The sequence below is a fragment of the Mastomys coucha genome, unplaced genomic scaffold, assembly GCF_008632895.1.
Source record: "Mastomys coucha isolate ucsf_1 unplaced genomic scaffold, UCSF_Mcou_1 pScaffold9, whole genome shotgun sequence".
NCBI lineage: Eukaryota > Metazoa > Chordata > Mammalia > Rodentia > Muridae > Mastomys > Mastomys coucha.
In genome coordinates, this window is record NW_022196915.1 from 52700224 (window position 1) to 52724223 (window position 24000).

The 24000-nt window shown below is 43.6% G+C and overlaps 1 protein-coding gene across 2 annotated transcripts in view; it reads right to left on the reverse strand.

The window, feature by feature from the left end:
- Positions 1 to 7574: 7574 nt before the first annotated feature.
- The window catches only part of LOC116084506 (disintegrin and metalloproteinase domain-containing protein 2), a 46189-nt gene continuing 29763 nt past the window's right edge, over positions 7575 to 24000 (reverse strand). For both annotated transcript variants that reach the window (XM_031361524.1, XM_031361523.1), the window contains 8 exons: positions 23610 to 23805; positions 21273 to 21378; positions 18496 to 18679; positions 16180 to 16257; positions 15800 to 15929; positions 9736 to 9895; positions 8219 to 8282; positions 7575 to 7887 (listed from right to left, as the gene is read on the reverse strand). In XM_031361524.1, the coding sequence (XP_031217384.1) occupies positions 8249 to 8282; positions 9736 to 9895; positions 15800 to 15929; positions 16180 to 16257; positions 18496 to 18679; positions 21273 to 21378; positions 23610 to 23805 (888 nt within the window). In that variant the 3' untranslated portion in view covers positions 7575 to 7887; positions 8219 to 8248. The remainder of the gene's footprint in view (positions 7888 to 8218; positions 8283 to 9735; positions 9896 to 15799; positions 15930 to 16179; positions 16258 to 18495; positions 18680 to 21272; positions 21379 to 23609; positions 23806 to 24000) is intronic.

Below are 24000 nucleotides of genomic sequence, written 5' to 3' on the forward strand. Positions count from 1 at the left end.
ATATATACATATATATATATATATAAATGTGCGGGGACATTTAAAATGCAAACAATAGCCACATGGGCAAAGTTGTTCAGTGACAATGATTCAGGCTTTGGGCATCTAGAGAGGTCACCTTGTTTGACTCTGTACCTAGTGCCTCTTGAGAGCTCTGGATTGGTACCATGGGAGCAGGGAAGGAGTGGGGGCCTTGTGCCTCACACACTCATCTACTCCAGTCACATCCAAAATATCGGGGATAAAATCCTGATTAAGGATAAGAGGCAATAAGGATCCAAAAGGAGTTCTGTCTCCTGGATATTCAGACAGTCGCTGGTATCTTCTAACTCAGACGTGTTCCAGATCAGTCTTTCCAATCGTCAACATGCCCTCATAATTAGGCATAAAGGTACCCCAAGAAATGATTCGTAAATGGCTAAGATTGGACATTGTTTCCTGGCCAACACGATGTTACCAACCTATCCTAGTTTAATACCAAGCTGTCCATACTTGGAATTTCTCTCAAGGAATCTGCCTTGCCAGAGCTGGCAACAGAGGTCAAGCACATTCCTTAAGGCAGTTAGAAATGTTTTACATACCAGAGAGTAATGAAGGGCTTCCATTCAAGGACATTAGCTAGAAGTGTTAGGTCAGAACTCCCCACTCCTTTCCTCTAGCAGAACCAAAGAATTAGCATAGGAATGCCAAATTAGCCCCAGCTTCTGCCCTGCTTCACAACTGGATACGTGATCTTGGTCAGTAAGATCACTGACCTTGATGTAACAGTCACCTGCCTACGTGACTCTTGTCATCTGCCCTGCTTTCTGTATACCATATAAGCCTGCTTTTCACTTAGTGCACAAGGACTTGGATTTACACTGGAGGACTTGAATTCACATGCAGGACTAGCACTAGAACTTAGATGGGCTAGGACTCAGATTCATGCAATCCGCAGTCCCTTGGGCCCAGAGTGCTTGGGCCCGGGAATGCAGCACCAGTTCAGAGAAGTTAGCTGCTGCTTTAGACCCAGTATGTTTTAGATAGCCTCAGATGTATCTTAACTGTTGAGCTGCCAGATTTACAATCTCTCTTTTGCAATGCCTGTAAAAGTCTGATGCCATTTTTAAGAAATACATTCAGATCCTATACTTCATGTGTCATCTCTGCCATCATTTCTTCGCCTACGCCTTGTCGACCTAACTAGGACCCCTGTTTCTCCTGAAGGTTGAGAGAGGGCCAGATTGGCAGGCTTGCGGCAGCATTGATCATTATCCCTGCTGGCTCTGCAGTTGGAGATTTTTGATGAAAGCCATGTTGGTGTGTTAATTATGAGCCCACTCATTTGTAGGATGCAATTACAATGGAGAATCAATAGCCGCCTTCTGCAAGGTGATGAATGCCAGGCAGGAAATAGCAGTCGGATGCTGTAGATCCACAGTGATTGATGAGAGCCTGCCCAGGCTACGAGTCGACCTCGGTCAGGATTCGCAGTCTTATTTATTGAGAGCCAAGTTCACTCCAGTAGCAGCACAGGGACTCATGACAGTGTCTGGGGCCCTGCCGAGGCCTCCACAGAGCTCTGATCTCACACAGTGTTTAGAAGAGTAAACAGTCAATGAGACTCAGAGAGTGCAAACACAGGTAAATAGTTCTGCTCACTCGATCGAATGAAAGTCCAACATGCAGACAGGGAGAGGGTATAAAGGTGAGGGCCAGAACAGAAGATAAAAGGGCTGTGTTATCTGACTCAAGTTATCAAAGGGGAAGGCTACATTTCACAACGGCAAGCCTTCTGACAGCTCCTTCTGTGCTCCTGAGCCAGAGTTAAAAGGATGCCCTTTAGACCCAACACAACATGGCTCAAGCTCCAGTACCGACCTTAGCTCTCCATGGCCTGGGTTGATTCATCATCTGCCACAGGAGGATTTGTGAGGACTCAAAGGGCTTTGGCATGTTTCTTACTGTGGTTCACTCTCTTATGATTGGCATTTAGGCATGCCAACAACTGGTGACATCGTCATTGTCACTGTCCTCACAGTTGTCCCACTGCACTGTAATTGTCTAGTTCTGGTCTGGAGCCCTCACTACCCTGTGAGCATCTCAAAAGGTAGAAACATTGTGTCTCATTTCTATTCTTATTCCCACTGCCAAACTGGGCAAACCAGCAGAGGCTAGATAGATGGGGAAGAGAAAGGAATGAGGAGGGGAGGAGGAGGAAATCTATAGTAAGACTACAGCATGCCTCTGAATGACCATATGGTTTGGGGACTTTTATTTTTCTGCCCACAATGAGGGCTCATACCCACCAGCCCAGCAGATTCCCTTCTAAAACAAGCTGAGAACCAAGCTTTGGCTCAAAGCCCATGGGATAAATCTGCTTGGCTATATCCATGTGCCCAAAGACACTTCTTTGGGGTGCATAGAAGGATTCCAAGCCTTTTGGGGCATCAACGTGTTCTCTTAATTGTTGTAGGAATGAGAGTCCCTATGACACGACTTCAAATGGAGGTGATGTGACGGGAACCCTCACTAGGACTCATTAGAATGTAAAGTGTCCTTCCTTAGCACCCCCACTTCTTGTCCTCTCTTCAACCTGAAATCACAGACTTCAGAAGGAAATGTCAGGTTTTGTTTCGCATTGTTGTGATAAAATACACCAACCAGAGCAGCTGAATAAATGGAGAAAAGTTTATTTGGCTCACAAAGTAATTTGGCTTCCAGGTGACAGTCTGTCATTGCATGGAAGTTGAGGCACCAGGAACTTGAAACAGGAAATCACCCCGTAGTCAACAACAGAGAGAATGAGCACTTGCACGCTTTCTAGAGCTCTGTTGGATTTCTCTACTCTCTACAGTCCCGCACCCAAACTTAGGGAATGGTGCCGCCCACAATGAACGTGCTCTCCCACCTCTGTGGTGCTACCCTTCTGGAGCTTCTCTGGCACAGCTAAGGGGATACTATCCAATGGAGGTCTCAGTATTTGTGTGCCCTCTGCTGTTCAGCCAATCAGAGGAAGAGACATGGAGAGTCAGGCTCAGAGTAGCTCTGAGAGGACCTAAGGTGCTCAGAAGCCACCTACCACTTAACAGACTGCATTGTCTCTTGCTCCTTACAGCAGCACCGAGTTGACCAGACCATTTCCCAGGTAAAGCCTTTCAAACTGAGAAGTGTCAAGTGCTTCTGTCAAGGTCAGGTAGATTATAAATGGCAACCTTGGGTGTGAAAACACCAGATTTCAAACTCACTTCTCTGGAATGTACCTGCACCAGTTAAAAGTCTGAGAATAAGACAGATACGAATACAACTGAAGCCTGGTGAACAGGGAAGCACAGAGCAGCACTTCACGTCTTAGCTGTACAGTACAGTGGAAACAAATGACCCCCAGCAGAAGATCACTGCAGTCAATTACAGTCCATCTCCGTCCCGAAATGCCACTTAACCTTTGAAAAAGGACGAGATAAAACTGTGCTCCTATCAGGAAGTTTGCCTGAGAGTCATCAAATGAGAAAGCAGCATGAGCCAATTTGTATCCTAGTTAAGGAGCTGCGCCTCTGCACTGGCACACATATTCAATTAAAAGCAAATTTGAGAAAATGCTGGAAAACACCCAAACTATTGCTAGCAGCTAGCTGTGAATAGCTCCCAGGCAGGTGGGTAGAGATTTAACCTTGTCCCTTTTGAAGCTCAGCTTCCTCCCTGGTCCTCCCTCCCTCCTTTCCTTCCAATGTAGGGGTAAGGGAGGGAGGGTGGGCTCTACAAAATGACCCATAAGCTATGTCTCTAATGCCCACCTATCCATGCAGCCTGAAGGAGCCGGTGTGCTCCAGAGGTTAGGAAAGGTTTGCCATTTGCAGACAGAAGGAATTGCTTTCAGGTGTTGGGATTCCCTTCAGTTAGGTAAAGCCTTCACACGCCTACATTTGTTTCCATGTTGTGTTCCCTATTCTTTAGTTTCTGGTTAAATTTGAAAATAAAAGTGGGCTTAGAATTTGCCTTAAGTACTATGTGACTTCACACACACACACACACACACACACAGACAGACATGGGAACACACACATGTGCACACTGGAACATGCCACCCATTCTTCCTTGCAGAAATAAAAATATATGAAGTGTTTAGGACAGGTAAAGAAGAGCTAGTGTTGGGAGGAAGAAAAGGGCAGACTTCTAAAGGACTTGGAACTATTCGAGGCCAAGCAGGGATATTAAGCATGCTAACACTCAAGCAGTGGAACCAGCTATGCTAAAACAGAGAGAAGACATTCTACTTGCTTTGCAGACAAGAGACCTCTCTGCTGCTTCCCTTCCTGACACTGTATGTGTGAAAAGTTTTTCTCTTCTGGACAAGAAAAGCAGTACCATTTTTGTGTTTACCGATGAAACCACTTTGTAGTCTTAAGACAGAAAATTCTCTAATCAAGGACTACAGGGCAGTTATTGAGCTGTGCCGGAGTCTGATCTTACGCTTGTCCCAGCAAAGCACAGCAGGCTCTGCAGATGGAGAACACCTTTGAGTCTCAACACAACATCTTGTCCAGAGGAGAGAGCTATGGGGATCTGGCTGGAAGAAGGGAGGCAGGAAGGAGAGTTTTTTTTTTTAGTGGTGTCAGCTGAGCTGATAGTTGATCCCATCACCTAGACCACACTAGGATATCATCAACCTTTTGCAGGCAAGGAAAGACCAGTCTTCATTTATCGATCTCTTCAGTGATATGATAGGGGGCAGGCCAGCAGTAAGCCTTGTGGGTGGACTTCCTCCAGTCCAGTTCAGAGCTGCCAGGGCCATTCCCTGCTGAGGGGTTGGACTCACCCCAGCCTTCTTTCTGTGGCCAGACCACTCATTCGAGTGTTCAAAACAGTCTCTGCCAAGAAGCATTGTGCTTGAGAACAAAGCCATCTTCCAGATCTGGCAGATAAAGCCCAGCGGCTGCACCAGGACAATGGATGCTCTGATTCTTTCACACTGATGGTAACAACCTCAAGACAGGACCTTCGTCCTTCCCAGGCCTGTTATTAGTAGGCATCTCTCCTCTAAGGCTACTTTTCAAAGAGGGCTAGGAGCTGGTGTTGCCAGCCTCCTTTTTCTCCTTGGCAGTACCTAGTATAAAGTCCACACTTCCTCTCAGCATGGCTCGGCTGGATCCTGTGGGCTGGAGTCAAATAAGCTTGGGTTGATGCCCTGACCCAGCCGCACGCTAGTCCTTCCTCTTGTAGCTCAGAGCCTATTGGCTCAGCTGAAAACAATATTGCACAGTCTGAGTGATTCTTGCCAAATTTGGCTACCAGTCAGTGTTCGCTGACCTCCCGAAAGCCACCAGAATGTGCGTGGCTTCTGGGGAAGCTACCCAGACTGCAATTTCATGTTTCTTTTTGTTATGATTATGATTGCTTTGAAAAAATATGGTAGCCCCTTACATATATTAAAATTCTGCTTTGATCAATTTTTTAAGTAAAAGATTTTTAATTTCACCTAAAAAGATGCAACTTATTCATTATGACTGCATGAGTCTTATTCTACATAACATTAATATCAGCCTTCAAAATCTCCCTCTTATCTTCAGAAAAACAAGGTAATTATTTTTTATCATTGTTTTTGAATAAGCCATTTTGGCTTTACTTTCAATATTGGAATTTTCTTTGTCTTTTATTAAATCGTTTCTGTTAATTTCTACATTGTTTCCTACCAAAAAAAAAAAAAAAAAAAGACCTTAGGGACCAGGACTGAGTTTCAGTAGGTGAAGCAGCACTTGCTATGTGAACATGCATACTAGATTTTGGATCCCCAGCCTCCACAAAAGCCAGATGGGTACGTATGACAGCTCACCTGTAATCCCAGGACTCTGGCTCCCACAAGAGACCCTGCCTCAGCAAATAAAGCAGAAGGCAATCAAAGAAGATACCTACCTATGTCAGTCTCTGGCTCCCATACACATGTGGACAGCGTGTGCATGTATACATGTTCACACAGGTGAACATGCATACATATATGGGTGCATACTGCACATACATACAAAACTGTAAACTCTTTAAAACTTTTCTTTTAGCATCTTCAAATAGCTTAGATACTTTCTAAGCTTAAGACCTAACTGTATCATACATTTTTCAATAACATTTAAAAAGACACAATTCAAAATGTAAAGTCCAACTAAGTGTTCCTTAATTCATAGATTTATGAATCTATTGCCTGGCTCAAATACTTAGGGGATCAATTTCCCCTCTCTCTGTCTCTCTGTCTTTGTCTCTCTGCCTTTGTTTCTCTCTTCCTCTCTCTCTCTCTCTCTCTCTCTCTCTCTCTCTCTCTCTCTCTCTCTCTCTCTCTCTCTCTCTCTCCCTCTCTTTCTCTCTCTCTCTCTCTCTCCATGGGGGACAGGATCTCATGTAGCCCAGGCTAGCCTTGAACTCACCAAAAATGGCTGAGAGCTTGTAATCCTGCTTCCACTTCCCTGGTGCTTGGACCACAAGAAAATGTCACTATGCCCTGTTATTTTAGAACTGGGACAAGGGCATGCTAGACTAGCTCCTGTCAGTTGACTGGAATCCCCAGGAATTTACCTTATGCTTAGCTTAAAAACATGATCTAGAATATTCTATATGATACATCAAACCTTATTTCTTTGTAATACACATATACACATATATATGCATACATATATACATGCATACATACATAATTTGTAGTGTAGGTTTTCTTCTTGTCAAGAAAACTACTTTTGTTAATTATGTAATTTGAGTCCCTTACTAAATTTAGTGATTTTCCTAACTGTCTGGCTAAAATTTGCTTTGTGTACGATGAAGGTAGATTAAAACCCACAAGGGCTGGGTAGGCATCTCTCCTCTAAGGCTACTTTTCAAAGAGGGCTAGGAGCTGGTGTTGCCAGCCTCCTTTTTCTCCTTGGCAGTACCTAGTATAAAGTCCACACTTCCTCTCAGCATGGCTCGGCTGGATCCTGTGGGCTGGAGTCAAATAAGCTTGGGTTGATGCCCTGACCCAGCCGCACGCTAGTCTTTCCTCTCGTAACTCAGAGCCTATTGGCTCAGCTGAAAACAATATTGCATAGTCTGAGTGATTCTTGCCAAATTTTGCTACCAGTGTTCGCTGACCTCCCGAAAGCCACCAGGATGTGCGTGGCTTCTGGGGTAGCTACCCAGACTGCAATCTCATGTTTCTTTTTGTTATGATTATGATTGCTTTGAAAAATATGGTAGCCCAAAATATTTGCCTGGCACATGTGAAGAAGCCTTGAGCTTCAATCCCAGGATTGCAGGAACAGCCAGAAGATGTTGTGCTTTTTATTATTAATTTATTATTTATTTTCCTCTTTAAATTGACCTTTTGGCTTCTGAAGTTTTTGTCTTTCTCCTCCGTGAAGGCTCCCGGGTCTGAGTCCATTCTCTTCTGTTATGTAGGCTCCTGTGTGTGTGTGTGTTCTCATCCTTCACTTTGAATCTGCATGTACTTCAGCATGTACCTTCTATAAACAGCCTGTGTTATAACACCATGTGCTAGAGTGCCCTCTGTGTCCTGGAATTATTGTCTTCAGGTTGGTTATCGACTATTAGACTACAACATGACAGAATATCCACTATACTTGGATCAGGGTACCACATTTATTTTCTTATAGCCTTTCCTGTAGTGTACCTACTAGATAATACAATTGATGTCTACTGACTACCAGAAATAGGGTAAAATATCAAAGTATAATATAAAATTGGTAATCATTCATTTCTTGCAAGTAAGTCATTTATGGAGTAATATACACATATATGTCTCATACATGTGTATGGAGAGAGATGATTTCTGGCCAGATGGAAACCACGATATGCAGGCTTGACTTCCAGGCAAACAGGTAATGCATAGGCTTTTCTTTTCCACGTTTTTTCTGTCCACTGAAGAGAATTACTCTAAAAGAATGCATAAAGGAGAAGAGTCACTCTTAGAGCTAACCAGGTTAAGCCATGCTGGGTGCAACAAAGACCCTGAGAGAACCTCACGAGGAAGGGCAACTCAAGTCTCTTTAACCAACATTTGAACTCAATAATTCTAAAAGGATGTAATTGTAAGCATAATGGTTTTTTTTTTTTTTTGAGACAGAGTCTGATGTAATTCAATGGCAAATTGTGATATCCTTTGTAACACCCTCATGTTATTGATATAAATGACCATTGTCTGTTACATCATGTCTCATACATTTCTCTTCCTCCCTCCCTCCCTTGGAATCACTTGGGGGCTCACTGTGACGTTGTGGAATCTTTGCTGTCCAGACTAGTCTTTGGATTCACTTTCACTTTCAAATTGCCTGTAGAGAGACAGAGACAATGCCTTAGAAACTGTGATACCCGGTTACTAGATTGAGCTCATTCCCAGAGTTTTAGCATTTTTGGCTTAAACTGCCTTTAGGCTTTTGAGGCCATTTACCTTCACCTGTATCCATCACTATAAACTTAATAGATTATCCTCCCACCCTACCCCACCCCATCCTTGGCCAGCTTGGTTTCTATTGTCAACCTGAAACAACCTAGGAGTTACCTAGGAAAAGGGAATGCCACTTGAAGAACTGCCCCTATCAGATTGGCCTAAGGCCTGTGAGAGAGCTGCTGGATTGATGTGGGAGGGGCAGCCCACTGTGAAAGGCATCGGCTCTGGACCCCCAGTAGGGTGGACCTGGGTTGGGTAAGAAATCCAGCTAACTGGAGTGAGCCAATCTCCATCCCATATGCTGTGGTGTCAGGTGTTTCCTCTCTGAGACAGAGTCTCACTGTGTAGCTCAGGTCTGGGCTGGAACTTGCTACCAGGCTGGCCTAAACTCATAATCCACCTGCCACAGATGTGCAGCACTGTGCTGTGGTCATGTCTTTTAGTCTTATTATTCTAAATTAGTTCTTTATCTTTTACCTTTGGCCACTTAGCTCCCCACTTGTGTTGGGAAAAAAAAAAAAACATTAAAACTGAACATGATGGTTTGTATATGTTCAGCTCAGGGAATGGCGTTGTAGTAGCGTTACTACTGTTGGAGTAGGTGTGTTACTGTGGATGTGGGCTTTAAGACCCTCATCCTAGCTGCCTGGAAGTCAGTATTCTGCTAACAGCCTTCAGATGAAGATGTAGAACTCTCAGCTCCTCCTGCACCATACCTGCCTAGATGCTGCCATGTTCCTGCCTTGATGATAATGGACTGAACCTTTGAACCTGCTGTAAGCCAGCCGCAATTAAATGTTGTCCTTTATAAGACTTGCCTTGGTCATGGTATCTGTTCACAGCAGTAAAACCCTAACTAAGACACTGAATAAAAGGAAAAACAAATTTCCTCAGCCTCGTCATCTTTTTCAAATTAGCATATCAAAACTCTTTACAATGGAGAAACAGAAAAAATTAAGCAATGCTTAATACACATTTAACAATTAAAATTAATAAGCAGGAGATAGCAATTTACATTGACTTTTACCCCTAAAGAGGCCCAAGGATTTTTGGTGTCTCCCCCCACCCCCAGCGCTTTTCTTTCTTAGTAGCACAAAAAGCAACAGATCTCACTGTGGTATTTTCATACCCACTAAATTTTTATAAGATTAAAACCCAACGGTTAAAAAAAAGAACCTTCCTATTCATTATATTAATCATTAATATACTAACCACTCAATTTCTACACAATGAAAAATGTTATGTCTGAGTCATGACCTATGTCTCTCTTGATGTCATTAATAACCCACTACACCAACTAATTATGAAACAAAACAGCTATGAAGTCCACGCACTCTTCGCTTGAGAAGTCATCCATTCTCCATTTTTTCCTTTGGGAATAGACTTTTATCAGCATTCCGATCAGGACAAGGATCGCAACGTAGAAAGGAATGATCAAGAAAAATGGCCACCGTGGCGACTTGGAGCGGTAAGCACTTGCAACATAGGGCCGTTCTAGCAAAGGAAAAGTACCAGGGGTTAGAAGGCCATCGTCAGGAGTATAACGGTGATATTGTGCGTTTGCTGTGACTGTTGGAGCACGTGCTACACTATTCAAAAACTTTACATATGACATAGATAACACAGTGGCACTGGAGTGCCCACCAGCAAGCTCTTCAAATCCTTGCGTAAGAGCCTGTCTTGGCTTTTCTTTTTGTATGTGTCGTTTTGTTTGTTTGTTTTTTGTTTTTGTTTGTTTGTGTTTTTGAGACAGGGTTTCTCTGTGTAGCCCTGGCTGTCCTGGAACTCACTCTGTAGACCAAGCTGGCCTCGAACTCAGAAATCCACCTGCCTCTGCCTCCCAAGTGCTGGGTTTAAAGGCGTGCGCCACCACCGCCTGGCTGTTTGTTTGTTTGTTTTATGTGTATTGGTGTTTTGTCTACATGCACGTCTATATGAGGATCCCTTGGAACTGTATAGACTATAGTCTACAGGGAGCTGCTATGTAGGTGTTGGGAATTGAACCCAGGTCCTTTGGAAGAGCAGTCAGTGCTCTTAACTGCTGAGCCACCTTTCCAGCCCCTTGTATGTATCTTTTTAAGGGACTAAAAAAATTGCATGTGCAATTGCATGTGCAAATAGACAAACATTGAGTGTTTGTCCGTTTGTATGTATGTGCACCTTGTGTGTGAGCAGTGGCTGAGGAGGCCAGAAAAGGATGTTTGATCTTCTGGAACTGGAATTACAGAAGATTGTGAGCCACCATGTGAGTTCTGGGAGCCAAACTGGAATTCTAGAGGGTAGTGAGCCACCATGTGGGTACTGGGAGAAAAACTGGAATTCCAGAGGGTGGTGAGCCATCATGTGGGTACTGGGAGCCAAGCTTGGGTTCTCAACAAGAGCAAAAATGCTGTTAAAGCTGAGCTCTCTCTCCAGCCTTGCTTTTCACTGGAGACTTTTATTCTAGGTAGCCTTTGTCTGATCATATAGACAGAAGGAACTGAAGTGTAAGACCCCTGTTACCAGAAAGGTGGCCTCAAACTCTTATTTCTAGTAAAAAAAAAAAATGCTGTGCATAATATTTTAGGTCTAAATTGTGTTTTATTAAGAAATAGTTATGTTTTCACATCCTCTCTCACAAATGCTTTGTTTTCAAAGATTCTTTTCAGGATATTTGTAGTTTTAGTTTTTATATTTAGACCAATGCTCTACTTTATACAGTATCAACGTCGGATGGTTCACAACAGCCAGGGGGACCCAATGCCTCTGGTCTCTGAGAACACTTGCACTAGCGTGTATATACTGCTCCCCGCAAGACATACACATAATGTTAAAAACTTGGTCACATTGTGTGTTCCAGGCCAGCCAGGGCTATACAGTGAGACATTTGAGAAGTGGGTTTTTTTTCTTTTTCTTTTTGAAATCTGTTAGGATGTCTCTGTGATCAATTTTATCACACACACACACACACACACACACAGCAACAACATTTCATCTTTTCTAGTCCTTTGTTCCTTTCTTGTTCTTTCCTTAGTTTAGGGCCCAGGACATAGGAAATTTACTGAATACATACAGCGAGAGCAGACTTCATTGCTTTGCTCCTAATTTTTTATTTTCTATTTTTTTTTTGTTTTTTTGTTTTTTTTGTTTTTTTTTGGTTTTTTGAGACAAGGTTTCTCTGTGAAGCCCTGGCTGTCCTGGAACTCAGTCTGTAGACCAGGCTGGCCTCGAACTCAGAAATCCACCTGCCTCTGCCTCCCAAGGGGTGGGATTAAAGGCGTCTGCCACCACTGCCTGACTGCTCCTAATTTTTAAAGAATTATTTATTTATTTTATGTATGAATACACTGTTAATGTCTTTAGACACACCAGAAGAGGGCATTGGATCCCATTACAGAAGGTTGTGAGCCACCATGTGGTTACTGGGAATTGAATTTAGGACCTCTGGAGGAGCAGTCAGTGCTCTTAACTGCCGAACCATCTCTCTAGCCTTAGTTTTGCTCCTAATTTTATGGGGAAGTAGATATCGCTTATTCCACGATGTGTTAGTTTCTCAGCATTTTGATGTCCGTTTTCAATCTGACCAGCTCATCCTCCGTTAGTTTGTTACTACTTTGTGGCAGGTGAGGAATCCCAATTTCTCTCTCTCTTGATTTTTCTTTTCAGTACCAAGGATTGTACTCATTGCTGCTTTAAAAACATCCCATGGACTGGTTGTTGGAGGACATCTGTAATCTAGCACTAGGAGTCAGAGTCAGGAAAACTGGGAGCTCCAGACAAACCCTACACTTCCAACAGGGTGGACATCTTCAAGCTTCTTTTCTCCTTCCCAGGTCCAGGCACAAAGGATGAGGCCATTCCTTTTCTTTTCTTTTCTTTTCTTTCCTTTCCTTTCCTTTTCTTCTTTTTTCTTTTCTTTTAAATTAATTTAATTATTATATGTAAGTACACTGTAGCTGTCTTCAGACACCCAGAAGAGGGTGTCAGATCTCATTATGGGTGGTTGTAAGCCACTATGTGGTTCCTGGGATTTGAACTCAGGACCTTCGCAAGAACAGTCAGCGCTCTTAACCACTGAGCCATCTCTCCAGCCCCACCATTCCTTTTCTGATGACTGGGAGGAGGGCAGACAGCCTGGGTTCCCTACTCTTTCTCTCAGGGACCTACAGAGAAAAGGTCTTTCCCCCATCTTGTCCCATCTCAGCTTCCACTTGAGGTCTGGGGTGTCTCTTCACTGCCTGTATCTCCTCAGGTCTATGGCACCAGCTGTCTACACTACCAGAGTCAGGCATTTTGACGCCTCTGTATTTCTGGTCCAGCTCCTGGGCCACGCCTAACTCTGGGCACCTTAACTTGGACAGAGTTAGTGTCTGCTGTCCTTGAGGTGACAAATCTCTCAGGTTTTTGTTTGCAGTCAAGCATTCCATATATTGGGGTGGGGTGTTAACCTTTGCTGGGTCTTCATTGCTTAGTCTGAGAGTCTGAGGTCTGTGGCTAAGGGGTCAAAGCCAAGCTTGTCCAGTACCCACTGATAGAGCACCCAGCAAGGTGTTGTTGAAGGGGGAACGTGATTAGGAATAACAAGGATCTTGGAATCCTGTGCTCTCTTGTGACTCATGGAAAAGGCTGGCACCGGCTGCCAGGAGGCCACCATGGTGCAGTCGCTATGCTAATTTCTCCACGTCAGATTAGTGTGCTTATAGGAAGAACCTTCCTATGTCTTGGTCAGATAATTGGCTTTACTAGGGGAACAACTTGGTCTTAAAAGTATGTGATTGGGCTGGCGAGATGGCTCAGTGAGTAAGAGCACTGACTGCTCTTCCAAAGGTCCTGAGTTCAAATCCCAGCAACCACATGGTAGCTCACATGGTGGATCTGTAATGAGATCTGACACCCTCTTCTGGTGCGTCTGAAGACAGCTACAGTGTACTTATGTATAATAATGAATGAATCTTTGGACCAGAGCGAGCAGAGACTGAGCGAGTGAAGTAGACCAGAGCAAGCAGAGGTCCTAACAATTCAATTCCCAACAACCACATGAAGGCTCACAACCATCTGTACAGCCTCAGTGTACCCATATACACAAAATAAAAGAATAAATCTTAAAAATAAAATAAAAGTATGTGATTTACGTTGTAGCGTTTCTTTCATGTGGCCAGTGTGTGGTGCTGTGTGCTTCTAAAAGTGGGTTTGGACACCTTCAGAAACATCTCCAAGGCTGTTGTTGGTCTTTATGTAACTCCATGAAAGCATCAGGACAAAGGCCTCACTTTGCAGGGAGTTTGAGTCATTCTAGAAAGCTCGGGCATCTGTGTGTCTCCGTCTGAGAACTCACAGTGACCCACCGCGGTCTCTAAAAATCTGTGGCAAACAAACTGAAAAAACAAGGGGGAAATCCGAAATACAGACCTGCTGTGCAAGTGTCATGAGCACACAGTTTATTGGAAAAATGCCACACTTTTCATAGGGAAGGCAGGAGTGGTGAGAAAGTCTTGTTCATGTCTGGACTAAAGAGTGTCTCACGACAAAACAGCAGCAAAGTCCTCAGGACTGAGTGTTAAATGTCTCGCGGTGAGGACCACTTTGGTGTATTTTGTTGCTATAGTGAACTGCACGGATCGACAGTCTTACAGTAGACACCATTTGGTATGGATTTTTTTGCTTCCCTTCATGGTGGTACCTGGGTTTGAACTCGGGGCCTGGTATGTGCTGTCTAAACTCCCTACCCCTGATATGAAATTTTTAACTTTTTAATATAGATAAGTATATACTATGAGCCAGTAACATGTTAAAGATTTTTCCCTGTGCATTTGTAAAGGTGCTCTTGCAGTTTTTGTTTGTTAGCTTGCACATGTGATATCAGGGTTCTGCTTTCCTTCACTGGTAAACTAGTTGGGAGGGCTTAGCTACCACTCTTCTTTTTTTTTCTTCCATTCCTTTAACTTACTTTTTATTTATTTCTTTTTTCCATTCCTTTAACTCACTTTTTCTTTTTTTCATTTTATTAGATATTTTCTTTATTTACATGTCATATGATTTCTCCTTTCCCAGTTTCCCCTCGAAGAAAAAAAACAAACAACAAGAACAACCCCCATTCCCTCCCCCCCTCCCCCTGCTCGCCACCCCATCCTCTCCTGCTTACTGGCCCTGGCATTCCCCTACACTGGGGCATAGAACCCTCACAGGGCCAAGGGTCTCTCCTCCTATTGATGACAGACTTGGCCGTCTTCTACTATAAACATGCTGCTGGAGCCATCAGTCCCACCATGTGCAGTCCTTGGTTGGTGGTTTAGTCCCCGGGAGCTCTGAGGGTACTAGTTAATTCATATTGTTGTTCTTCCTAAGGGGCTGCAAACCAGAATACACGAAGTACAACCCACAAACCACAAGAAACTCAAGAAGAAGGAAAACCAAATGTGGACATTTCATTCCTTCTTAAAAGGGGGAACAAAATACCCACAGAAGGAGTTGCAGAGACTAACTACGGAGCAGAGACTGAAGGAAGGGCACTCCAGCCTGATATAGCTGTCTCCTGAGAAGCTCTGACAGTACCCGACTAATACAGAAGTAGAGGCTCACAGCCATCATTGGACTGAGCACAGGGTCCCCAATGAAGGATCTACCACTCTTCTTTAAGTGCTACTTCTTCATGGCAAGAAATGTGTCTGCCTGTCTTCCTCCCTCCTTCCTTTCTTTCTTTTTCTTTCTTTCTTTCTTTCTTTCTTTCTTTCTTTCTTTCTTTCTTTCTTTTCTTTTCTTTTTTTTTTTCTGGGAGCTTTCTTAGCCACAAATCCCAAATTAGAGAACTTTTGACTCCGGCTTCTTGGTTCGACCTTTTGGTTGACAATTCCTCATCACCCCTGGGTGGCTTTGTCAGCCTGTTTCTTGTTGGTAGTAGGCAGGAGCCAAATCCATACACACTTCTCCTGACCACATCTAGTTCACAAGGACAGGATACTTTCAATATGTATTTCTGAGTGTTGGATTTAAAAAAAAAAAAACCATTAAGGTCACAGTCATGGATCTCTTTGGCAGAAATGTTTCTCTCTTTTGGCCCTTGCTGTGGCTACTGTAGACTGACCTCCTTAACATTCTTAGTTTTTATTTGTTAGCATGGATGTGTGTGTGTGTGTGTGTATGTATTTGTTTTCCAGAAATGGATGGTAAGTGGCTTCCTCAACTTCTCTACACCTTCTGTGTCTCTCACTGCCCAGATGTCACCAGTTAGTCACCAGTTAGTCCAGACTGGCTCCTGTCTATACCTCCTCACTGGCAGGATTTGAAGTCTGTGCCACCTCTGAGCATTTTTATGTGAGCTTTGGGGCTCAAACCCAGGTCGTCACATTTGTGAACCAAACATTTCACTTCCCCTATTCCAAAATGCTCTGGTTACGTTTTCTATTTGTTAGTGAGACTTACCAGGGATTGACTCAGCCCGTTGCTGGTTGCCACTATCAATGCTTCCGCCAGGCCATGTGTCCTCCATGTTTTTGCAATCTGGAGGTAAGTATGTGGCCTCACAGTGGCAGTGCTTCTTGTTGTTACATACCTGAAAACACACAAAGCCATGGGCTGAGACAGGCAGCAGGGTTCATTCACACCCAGGGACTCTTCAGAGTAACGACTATGCAAGATTACATCCATTCACCTGTGTGGCTTATTATTGGGAAGGTGGGAGGGGATGCAGCGAGGGGGAGGAGAAGAGGGAGGGAGGAGGAAGAAGGAGAGGGACTTAGGCCTTGCTCTCCACAGCAGGTTCAGTGGCTTTCCCTGTTCTCACTCACAGGTCTGCTACTTACACCGTGGTGGTTGCATTTTTCTGGGGTGCAATCATAGCCCAAGAAAGTGTCTTCTACGCATTGTTGATTCAAGCAAACCTAGAACAGAAAAGGTAACTGAGGTGCCGGCCAGACTCACCCATTAATTAAAGGCATTTGTACTCTCTTAAGATGAAAAACACCTTGAAGTATCACATCACCCCAGTTAAACTGTCCAGGGGAGAAGGGACAAATGAGCAACGATGGAATTTAATTTTAGGTGGCTGCAGTTAACATCCTCAAGAATCCCTAGCGGGAAGCTGCACACGTGGAAAGCTGGAGTAAACTGGGGCAATGACATAAGGAGGAGATCATATAAACAAACTTATCGATTGAAAAGGGCACCACGCGGAGATTCCAGCTGTAGACAATTGATTCCTGAGCAAATCAAACACTGGAAGCTTCACTGCATGGGGAAGGGGGAATAAGGCATGGATGAAGCTGAAGATGGGGTGTTTGAGGTGGAAGAGTCTGTGGGATAGAGTCAAACAAGGCAGAGACTTGAACAGAGTCTATGGGAGGGAATGGGAGGAGCACCATCAAGCTGGCCAAGGTTTGGGCCATGATGTGCACAACGGTTTGTTTGTTTGTTTGGTTGGTTGGTTTGGTTTGCCATCCTTGCCATTAACATGAGGGGACTCACACCCTCACACCTGCTGACTGTGTTAATGCACTTGCAGACAGGGAAGACCATGTTCTCTCACTTCCGCTAATACTGTCATAAAAAAGTTATGACCCAAACCTAGAGATTCCAACTCTAGGTTTGTGTACCTGCACAACTGTGACTGTGTACCTGCAGAGCTCATGATCAGGGCAGCACCAGTGACACCAGCCCCCTGTCACAGGCAAACTGAGCGGCCGATGCGGCACGGTTGTTGGATTTGTTTCCTTGGGTTTTATTCGGAGTTAATGGTTTAATCTTCTTGTATACATATGGTGGACAACATATCTGTTTTGGTGTACAGATGGAATTTTAAACAGTTCATTTGGAAAACAAAATTGTGGCTCTATCTATGTACCTGTTATCTTCCTTCTACCCATGAAATGGGATATTATTTAAGCCTTTACAAGGAAGGCAAATTCTGACTTTGGGGGTATGGCCGAACTATAATAAGTGACATCACACAGATGCAGAAGGACACATATGTCATGATCTTACTTTTGTATGGAACTTAAGAAGGCTGTAGAGACTGACAGAAGGCCCGTGGTGACAAGAAGAGAATGCAGAGAAGTCATGTAAGCTTGCAGTACCACAATTTGCAATTGTGAAAGATGATGGAGGATGAGTAAATCTAGAAATATAACTGACAGCATGGGGATGGCAGTTGGTGTCATGAGCCTAAAGTGTGAGGAGAGAACAGGCCTGAGGTGTCCTTGCCATACTAAACGTACAGGGTAGTGTACTCGAGAATGGAAATCACAGGTGTATATCAGACACGTGTTATGCTAGTTTTATTTCTGTTGTGATAAAATGCCTTGACCAAAAACAACTCAGGAGAGGGAGAACTTGTCAGACTTACATTTCCTTGTTATGATCTGTCACTGAGGGCAGGGACTAAAGCAGCTCGTCACATCCCACCAACAGCCAAGAGCAAAGAGAAATGAATCCATGCAGGTCTACTTGCTTAACTGCTTCTCTACTCTTAGCTAGGTTTCTTCTCTCTCATAATATTCAGGATTCCTTTCTAGGGAATGGTGCTGCCCATAAGGGACTGTCCTTCCTACGTCAATTAACAATCAAATACCTGCCCCTTCCCTCCACCCCCACAGATGCCCTTGGGACCAACCTAATCTAGATAATTCCTCAGTTGAGACTCTCTTCCCAGGTAGCAAGCTGGCAGTTAAAACTAACCATTTCAAAAACATGTAAGCCATTATTCTAATAGAGAAAATTTTGAATATAATTGTTTTTTTTTTTGCCTTACTCTCTAACCTCTTTAATTTTCACCATTATTTAAGAATAACTATATCAAAAGATAATTCACCACATCAGAAGGCATACCCTCCCCCTCTCTGTAACATCCTGAAAATGTAACAAAATGCAATGGGCAAACCATGAGATTGTTTCTTCTGAGGATTTGTGTGACTTCCACAAAGAAGTGTAAAGCAGCCAATGAGATATCCATAGCAGCAGCTGCAGTGCAAGGTCAGTGGCTTATTGACCTTGGATTGCATACTTACATTTTGAGAGAACTCGTTACTAGGCATATGTACCAATAAAGACATATGCTGGGAGCTACTGGGAGAGGAGGCCATAGGACAGGACGCTGGGGAGCTATGGGAGAGGATGTGGCCTACCTTCTTTGACCCGCAGACAGTTCCATCTCTCACCCACATCTTCTGGCTCTCATTATGACCTTGGGGATATTCCAGGGAAATGCAGATGTGCCCGCTTATATTGGCATAAATAACAACGGCAGACCTCATTTTAAGTATATTTTCACTTTGGTATTTACATATTAATTTCCCACACATCCGGTCACTATAATTTACAAATAAATGTAAGTCATTATTTTGATAGAGAAATATTTGAATATAATTTAAAAAAAAAAGAAATAGATTTAAACATTGGATTTGGCAAATAAGATATAAGCAATTAGTTTTGGATATCACATACAGAGTCCTTCCTGAACTGCTAACAATAATGAGCTACTCAATTATGAACTCCTCCATTAGCTGGAGTACTGTTTGTGATTTTTTTCACCAGTATTTGATCCTTAATCACAATCAAATCCAAGCTTATTCTAACTTTAAAAATGAGCAATCGGCCTTGTCATAAGCTCCACTGGGTTCCCTTTTTTGGTTTAACAACTGATAAGATATTGAAATCCATATTCAAAGAACATTGTACACCATGCATATTATTAAAATAAAACAATCAAACCATACATACCCTAAATGCTAGTGCAGAAAGATATAGAAAAAAAAACCCCAAAGCATAAACACAACCAGACAATAAAGGGACAGTAGCTACAGAAAAACAGTAATAAAAATGAAGACTGACGGTCAGACAAAGAGAGAACGTAGACCAGGGAGCTCTGGATAGTGTGGACAACGGGGGAAAGGAGTATGCCTTCTCCCTGCTCCACACACATAGACTTCTTGCCAATGTGGGAGGTCATCTCTGGTATAAATGATTTTCTAACCAACTTCCTGGCAAGATGGGCTTTGGAAACCATCTCCTTCCACCCTCCAGTCAGCTAGCTCCTCATCATAGAAGCTCAGTTTCTCCCATCTCTTTGCCTCTGGCCTAGCTGACGTCTGTGTATGATGGGACTGGGGCCTTGAACTTAAGACTGATGCACACTAATTCACAAGAAGAATACAGACACAGAAAAAAAAAAACCTGGGAGGTTATGTCTCTTAGGCATGCTGCTGGTCCCTTCTCAAACCCTTCTAAGGGTTATTTATTCTTTTAGCCTGGGAGGGCTGGCCATGAAAACCAGTAACCTGGATGTGCCTTTCTTTCCCTCAGGGTGTAACACTGAGACCAGCAGCCTCAGTGAGGCGACAGATGATAAGAGCTGAAGGAAGTCACCCAAATGATCCGGGTGAAGTTCTTCAGGGAGAAGCACAGCTGTGCTAGAGAGCCCAGTGAAACATGGGTCTATGCAGCAGATTTCTGTAACCACAAAAGATGGAGACAGAATACTGGCACCCTCAGCAAATCATACGCTACACACAAGCATATGTAAGCGCGCGCACGCGCGCGCGTGTGCGCACACACACACACACAGACCGAGCATATGTACTGTCTATGTCACACACACAGCAATGATCCCATCATGCAACTAGTGTGACTGACTGTTCCTTTCCTACCACCCATGGCTTTCTCCTTAACACTTTCATCTTTCCTCTTCACGTGTTTATTGAAACACACAGCTTCCTGAAAACATCCATTTTTACTGCAAAGCTCTCCTCCTGGAACATGTGCAAAGAGCCCCCAACACAAACCCAAATTCTAGGAGAGGTCCCTAGGGAGCCAAAACTCAGGTGCTTGAGGTGGCCTTGAGGCATGTCTATAGCTCACTGTCTTCTGCTACCATACTTCAGAAATGCCATGTGTTTAAGGACTGGTGCGCCCTGGGTCACAGCCTTACAGGTTTTTCATTATCATATTTGTCCCATACATAGTACAATTCCTTGTACTTTAACTCTATAAAGAATGTCCATTCTTGGGGCTGCAGAGATGGGCTCTGAGAGCACTGGCTGCTCTTCCAGAAGACCCAAGTTTGATTCCCAGTACTCAGGTGGATAACTTACAACCCCTGCTATAGGGGTTGTAACACCTTCTTCTCTCCTCCTCGGGCATCAGTCATGCAAGTGGCACACACACATGTATTCCGGCAAAAATCCAGACATATAAAACAAAGAACAGAAATTTACAAAAAGGAATATTCACTCTTGTGTGTGTGTATGTGTGTGTGCTGTATAAGCTTTTGTGCATGGTACATATGAGGGTCTACTGGTTTGTGTGCATGTGTATCAAGACTGTAGGTCAATGACAGGTGTTTTTCTATCCCTCGCCACCTTATTTTTTTTAAAGTAGGGGTACCTAGTGAACCTAGAGTTTACCATTTCAGCTAGGCTGGCTGGTTAGGAGTCCCTGAGGTCACTTACTACGGTTCTCCATAGCATGGTTACCAAAGACAGCACATCTGACTTTTATATGGGTACTAGGGATTTGAATTCAGATCCTTGTGTCTATGCAGGAAGCACTTCACCCACTGAGCCATTTCCCCAAGCCAGGACTGCTCATTCTTTGTAAAATTAAGGAGATAGCATACAGATTTTTAAAAACCGAGTACTTAATGGGTGATGAGTGCATCTTTGTTGAAATAAAACCCTGCGTGGCAAAAGACAGGCCAAAAATTCAGGCCCAAAGTAGTTTAACACAGACAACAGAGCCAGGCATATCCAAAGTGACACGGGGCCTCTTTCCGCACCTCTGACATCTATCACTAGATTAGATATGTCAGGCTCCTGCTCAGTGCTAGTTTGCTCCCGTGTGGAAGTGACTGGTGACAGTTTCAAGTGTAAAGTGACAGAGTCTTGTCACATTTCCTAAGGCATACTTAGGTGCGCATTCCTTGTACCCCATAAGGGTGATACCGCAGTTCCCAGATATGTCACTCTTGGAATTCAGCTCTGAGAAACATTCATTTGTACCGTAGTCTGCATCTGGAAGTTAGGCAAATAAAACAGTGTCAGTTGCATGGAGTGTTTTAATACCTGGCAGTAAAAAAAAGGAATGAAGACTTTCACAACCCGGAAATGGTTTGGAATGTATTGCACCAAAGGCAAGCATCACACAGAACTGAAAATTGATGATTCATCCCACCTAAGTGACACACTTCCAGCTTCATGTACCTGATAGTGCCTAAAATGTAATGTCAATAACCCCAGGCACATCAACAAAAAGCTGTTTTTTTTTTTTTTAAATGCTGTTCTGGTGAATAAAGGTGGGCTTTTATTTTATTTTATTTTATTTTATTTTTGCATCCATGTCTTTTCAATCAAACTGTTCATCAATTAATTGCTTTTTGTCTCGGATTTTTCCTAGCTTCAGTTCTCCCAAGCCCCAAACTATTTAGAGAACAGTTTCTGTTTTCAACCTCTGTCTATTCTACTCTTGTTGAAGCCTCTGATGGGGACATTTGACAACTACATTGCTGGGCTGGAGGAAAGCGACCCATCACAACAGCATCCCTGTACAGACATGAGGTGCTCAGTTGAGTTGCCTAGAGATAGCCAATGAATCCAAAGTTAATGGTTCATTATGTCTCAGAAACCATTTGCCAAATTGGTTGTGGGTAAGAAATAAAGATTTTGAGCTTGGTTAGGGCATCCAACTCTTCTTTGTGGACCAGGGGGTAGAAAAACCAGGCAGAATTGGAGTATTTCATAGCCACGGGGACAATATTTGACCACTTACACCCTATTGGCTCTTTTCCAGCTTCCTCTTGAGAGTAAACAAGGACAAGATAGGAGATGAGAGACTGGAGAAGTGGCTTTGATTGCATCGTAGCTTCCTATCGGCCTAAGTACCCATCAAAGCGAGCTGCTAAAAGCCATAGAGACCCACAGGAGCATCACACAGGAACAGCCTTCGGATTCTAACTGATGCCCAATGACTATCAGTTGTCAACAAGTATCGAATGAACCCAGACAACTGCCCTTGCTTTTTAGGTTCAGCAGAATTAAGAGATGACTGGCAGGGTCTGCAGGATATGCAGTCTACAGACAGGCCCCTTTAACATCAATCATGAAAGAGGCAAGACCGGGCAACAACTTCTAATGGAAGATATGCCTCTATCTGCAGTTTCACTCAGGAATAAACAGAACAAAGTTAGTCAGCTGAGTTAAATGACTGAGTAAGTATTTTAACATACATACACATGGAAAAAAAGTCCCAAAGGGCACAATCTACAAGAAAAAAACTGTCAGAAATATGTGGAATGGAGAGATGTTAAGAATTTTGATTGCTCTTTCAGAGGACCCCAGTTTGATCCCCAACACCCACAGACATAAAATTAAAAACAAATCCTCAATCGAATATAAAAAAAAGAAATGGAAGTAGGTGATTAGGTATAAATTTATACTTGATTTTTGAGGTTTGTGTGATAACGTAACACTTAGTCCATGTTGCAAGAAACTCAGAGAACACTAAGTAGAAGCTCACAGTTGGGCCGGCATGATGGCTCAGCAGTTAACGGTGTTTGCCTTACAAACTGGACTCATTTGCAGTCCTGGTAACCTACAGTGAGAGGCAGGAACTAGACCTTGGAAGCTGACCTCTGACCTCTACACGTGTGCCATATGATATGTGCTCACCTGTGTGATGCATCACATACACACACACACACACACATACACATTCACATACTAATAACAATAATAAATAGACTTAAAAAGAAACAAAAGAAGTAAGCACACACACAGAGCTATATTTGGATTCGGAATATTCCCAAAAACTCAGTGTCAAATGCTTGGTGCTGGAATGAACGCTTGGTGGAAGTTAAACCACGGTGGAGGAGTGTGGGATGGGAGGTGGGAGGAGCTCTTTTTTAGAGGACACGCAGACCCCTGGCAGCTACATGTTCCTCTGCTTCCTGGCTAACATTAAGTATGGGTAGTTTTCTCTACCATGTGAGCTTACAACGTTGTCATTTCACGCACACACAGTGTGCTGTAAGTAGCAGGGCCATGGGACCAAGGACTAAACCTCTGAAACTGTGCCTGGGTGGAGCGGGTGTGGCCTTGGGACGTAGGTGGGTGGAGGATGCAGAGTACATGGGGGAGGTGTGGCCTTGGAACAATTCTCAGTACTGCAGACAACACCAAACAGATCTGGCTATTTCTTTTCAGCACCCAGAGAATGCTAAAATGGAAAAACTAAATGATTAAAGTACCGGCGCCAAATAGATCCTGGCACTGCTGTCCTCCACTCTGACAGGTGCCATTAATACAGATCCACTTGTCATTTGCACATGGGTGCCCATTTTGAACAAAGAAGTCTTCTTCACACACTTCGGACGTGCCGTTGCAGAATTCTGTGACATCACATTCATGGGTGGCAGGCCTGCAAACCTCTCCTCTTGCCTTTAGCTGGTGGGTAAAGCGAATCACAGTGAATAAGGCAGCAGAGGAGGAGGAATATTTGTCCCTGACGTGCATTGCCTAGGCCATGTAGAAACAAACGCTCTGATCGATGCCAGTAATCTCACAAGGGCCCACTCTAGATGAAGAGCTACAGGCAGTTAGTGACAGCTGAGAGAGGGAGAACTAGTCTCCCAAGGGGTG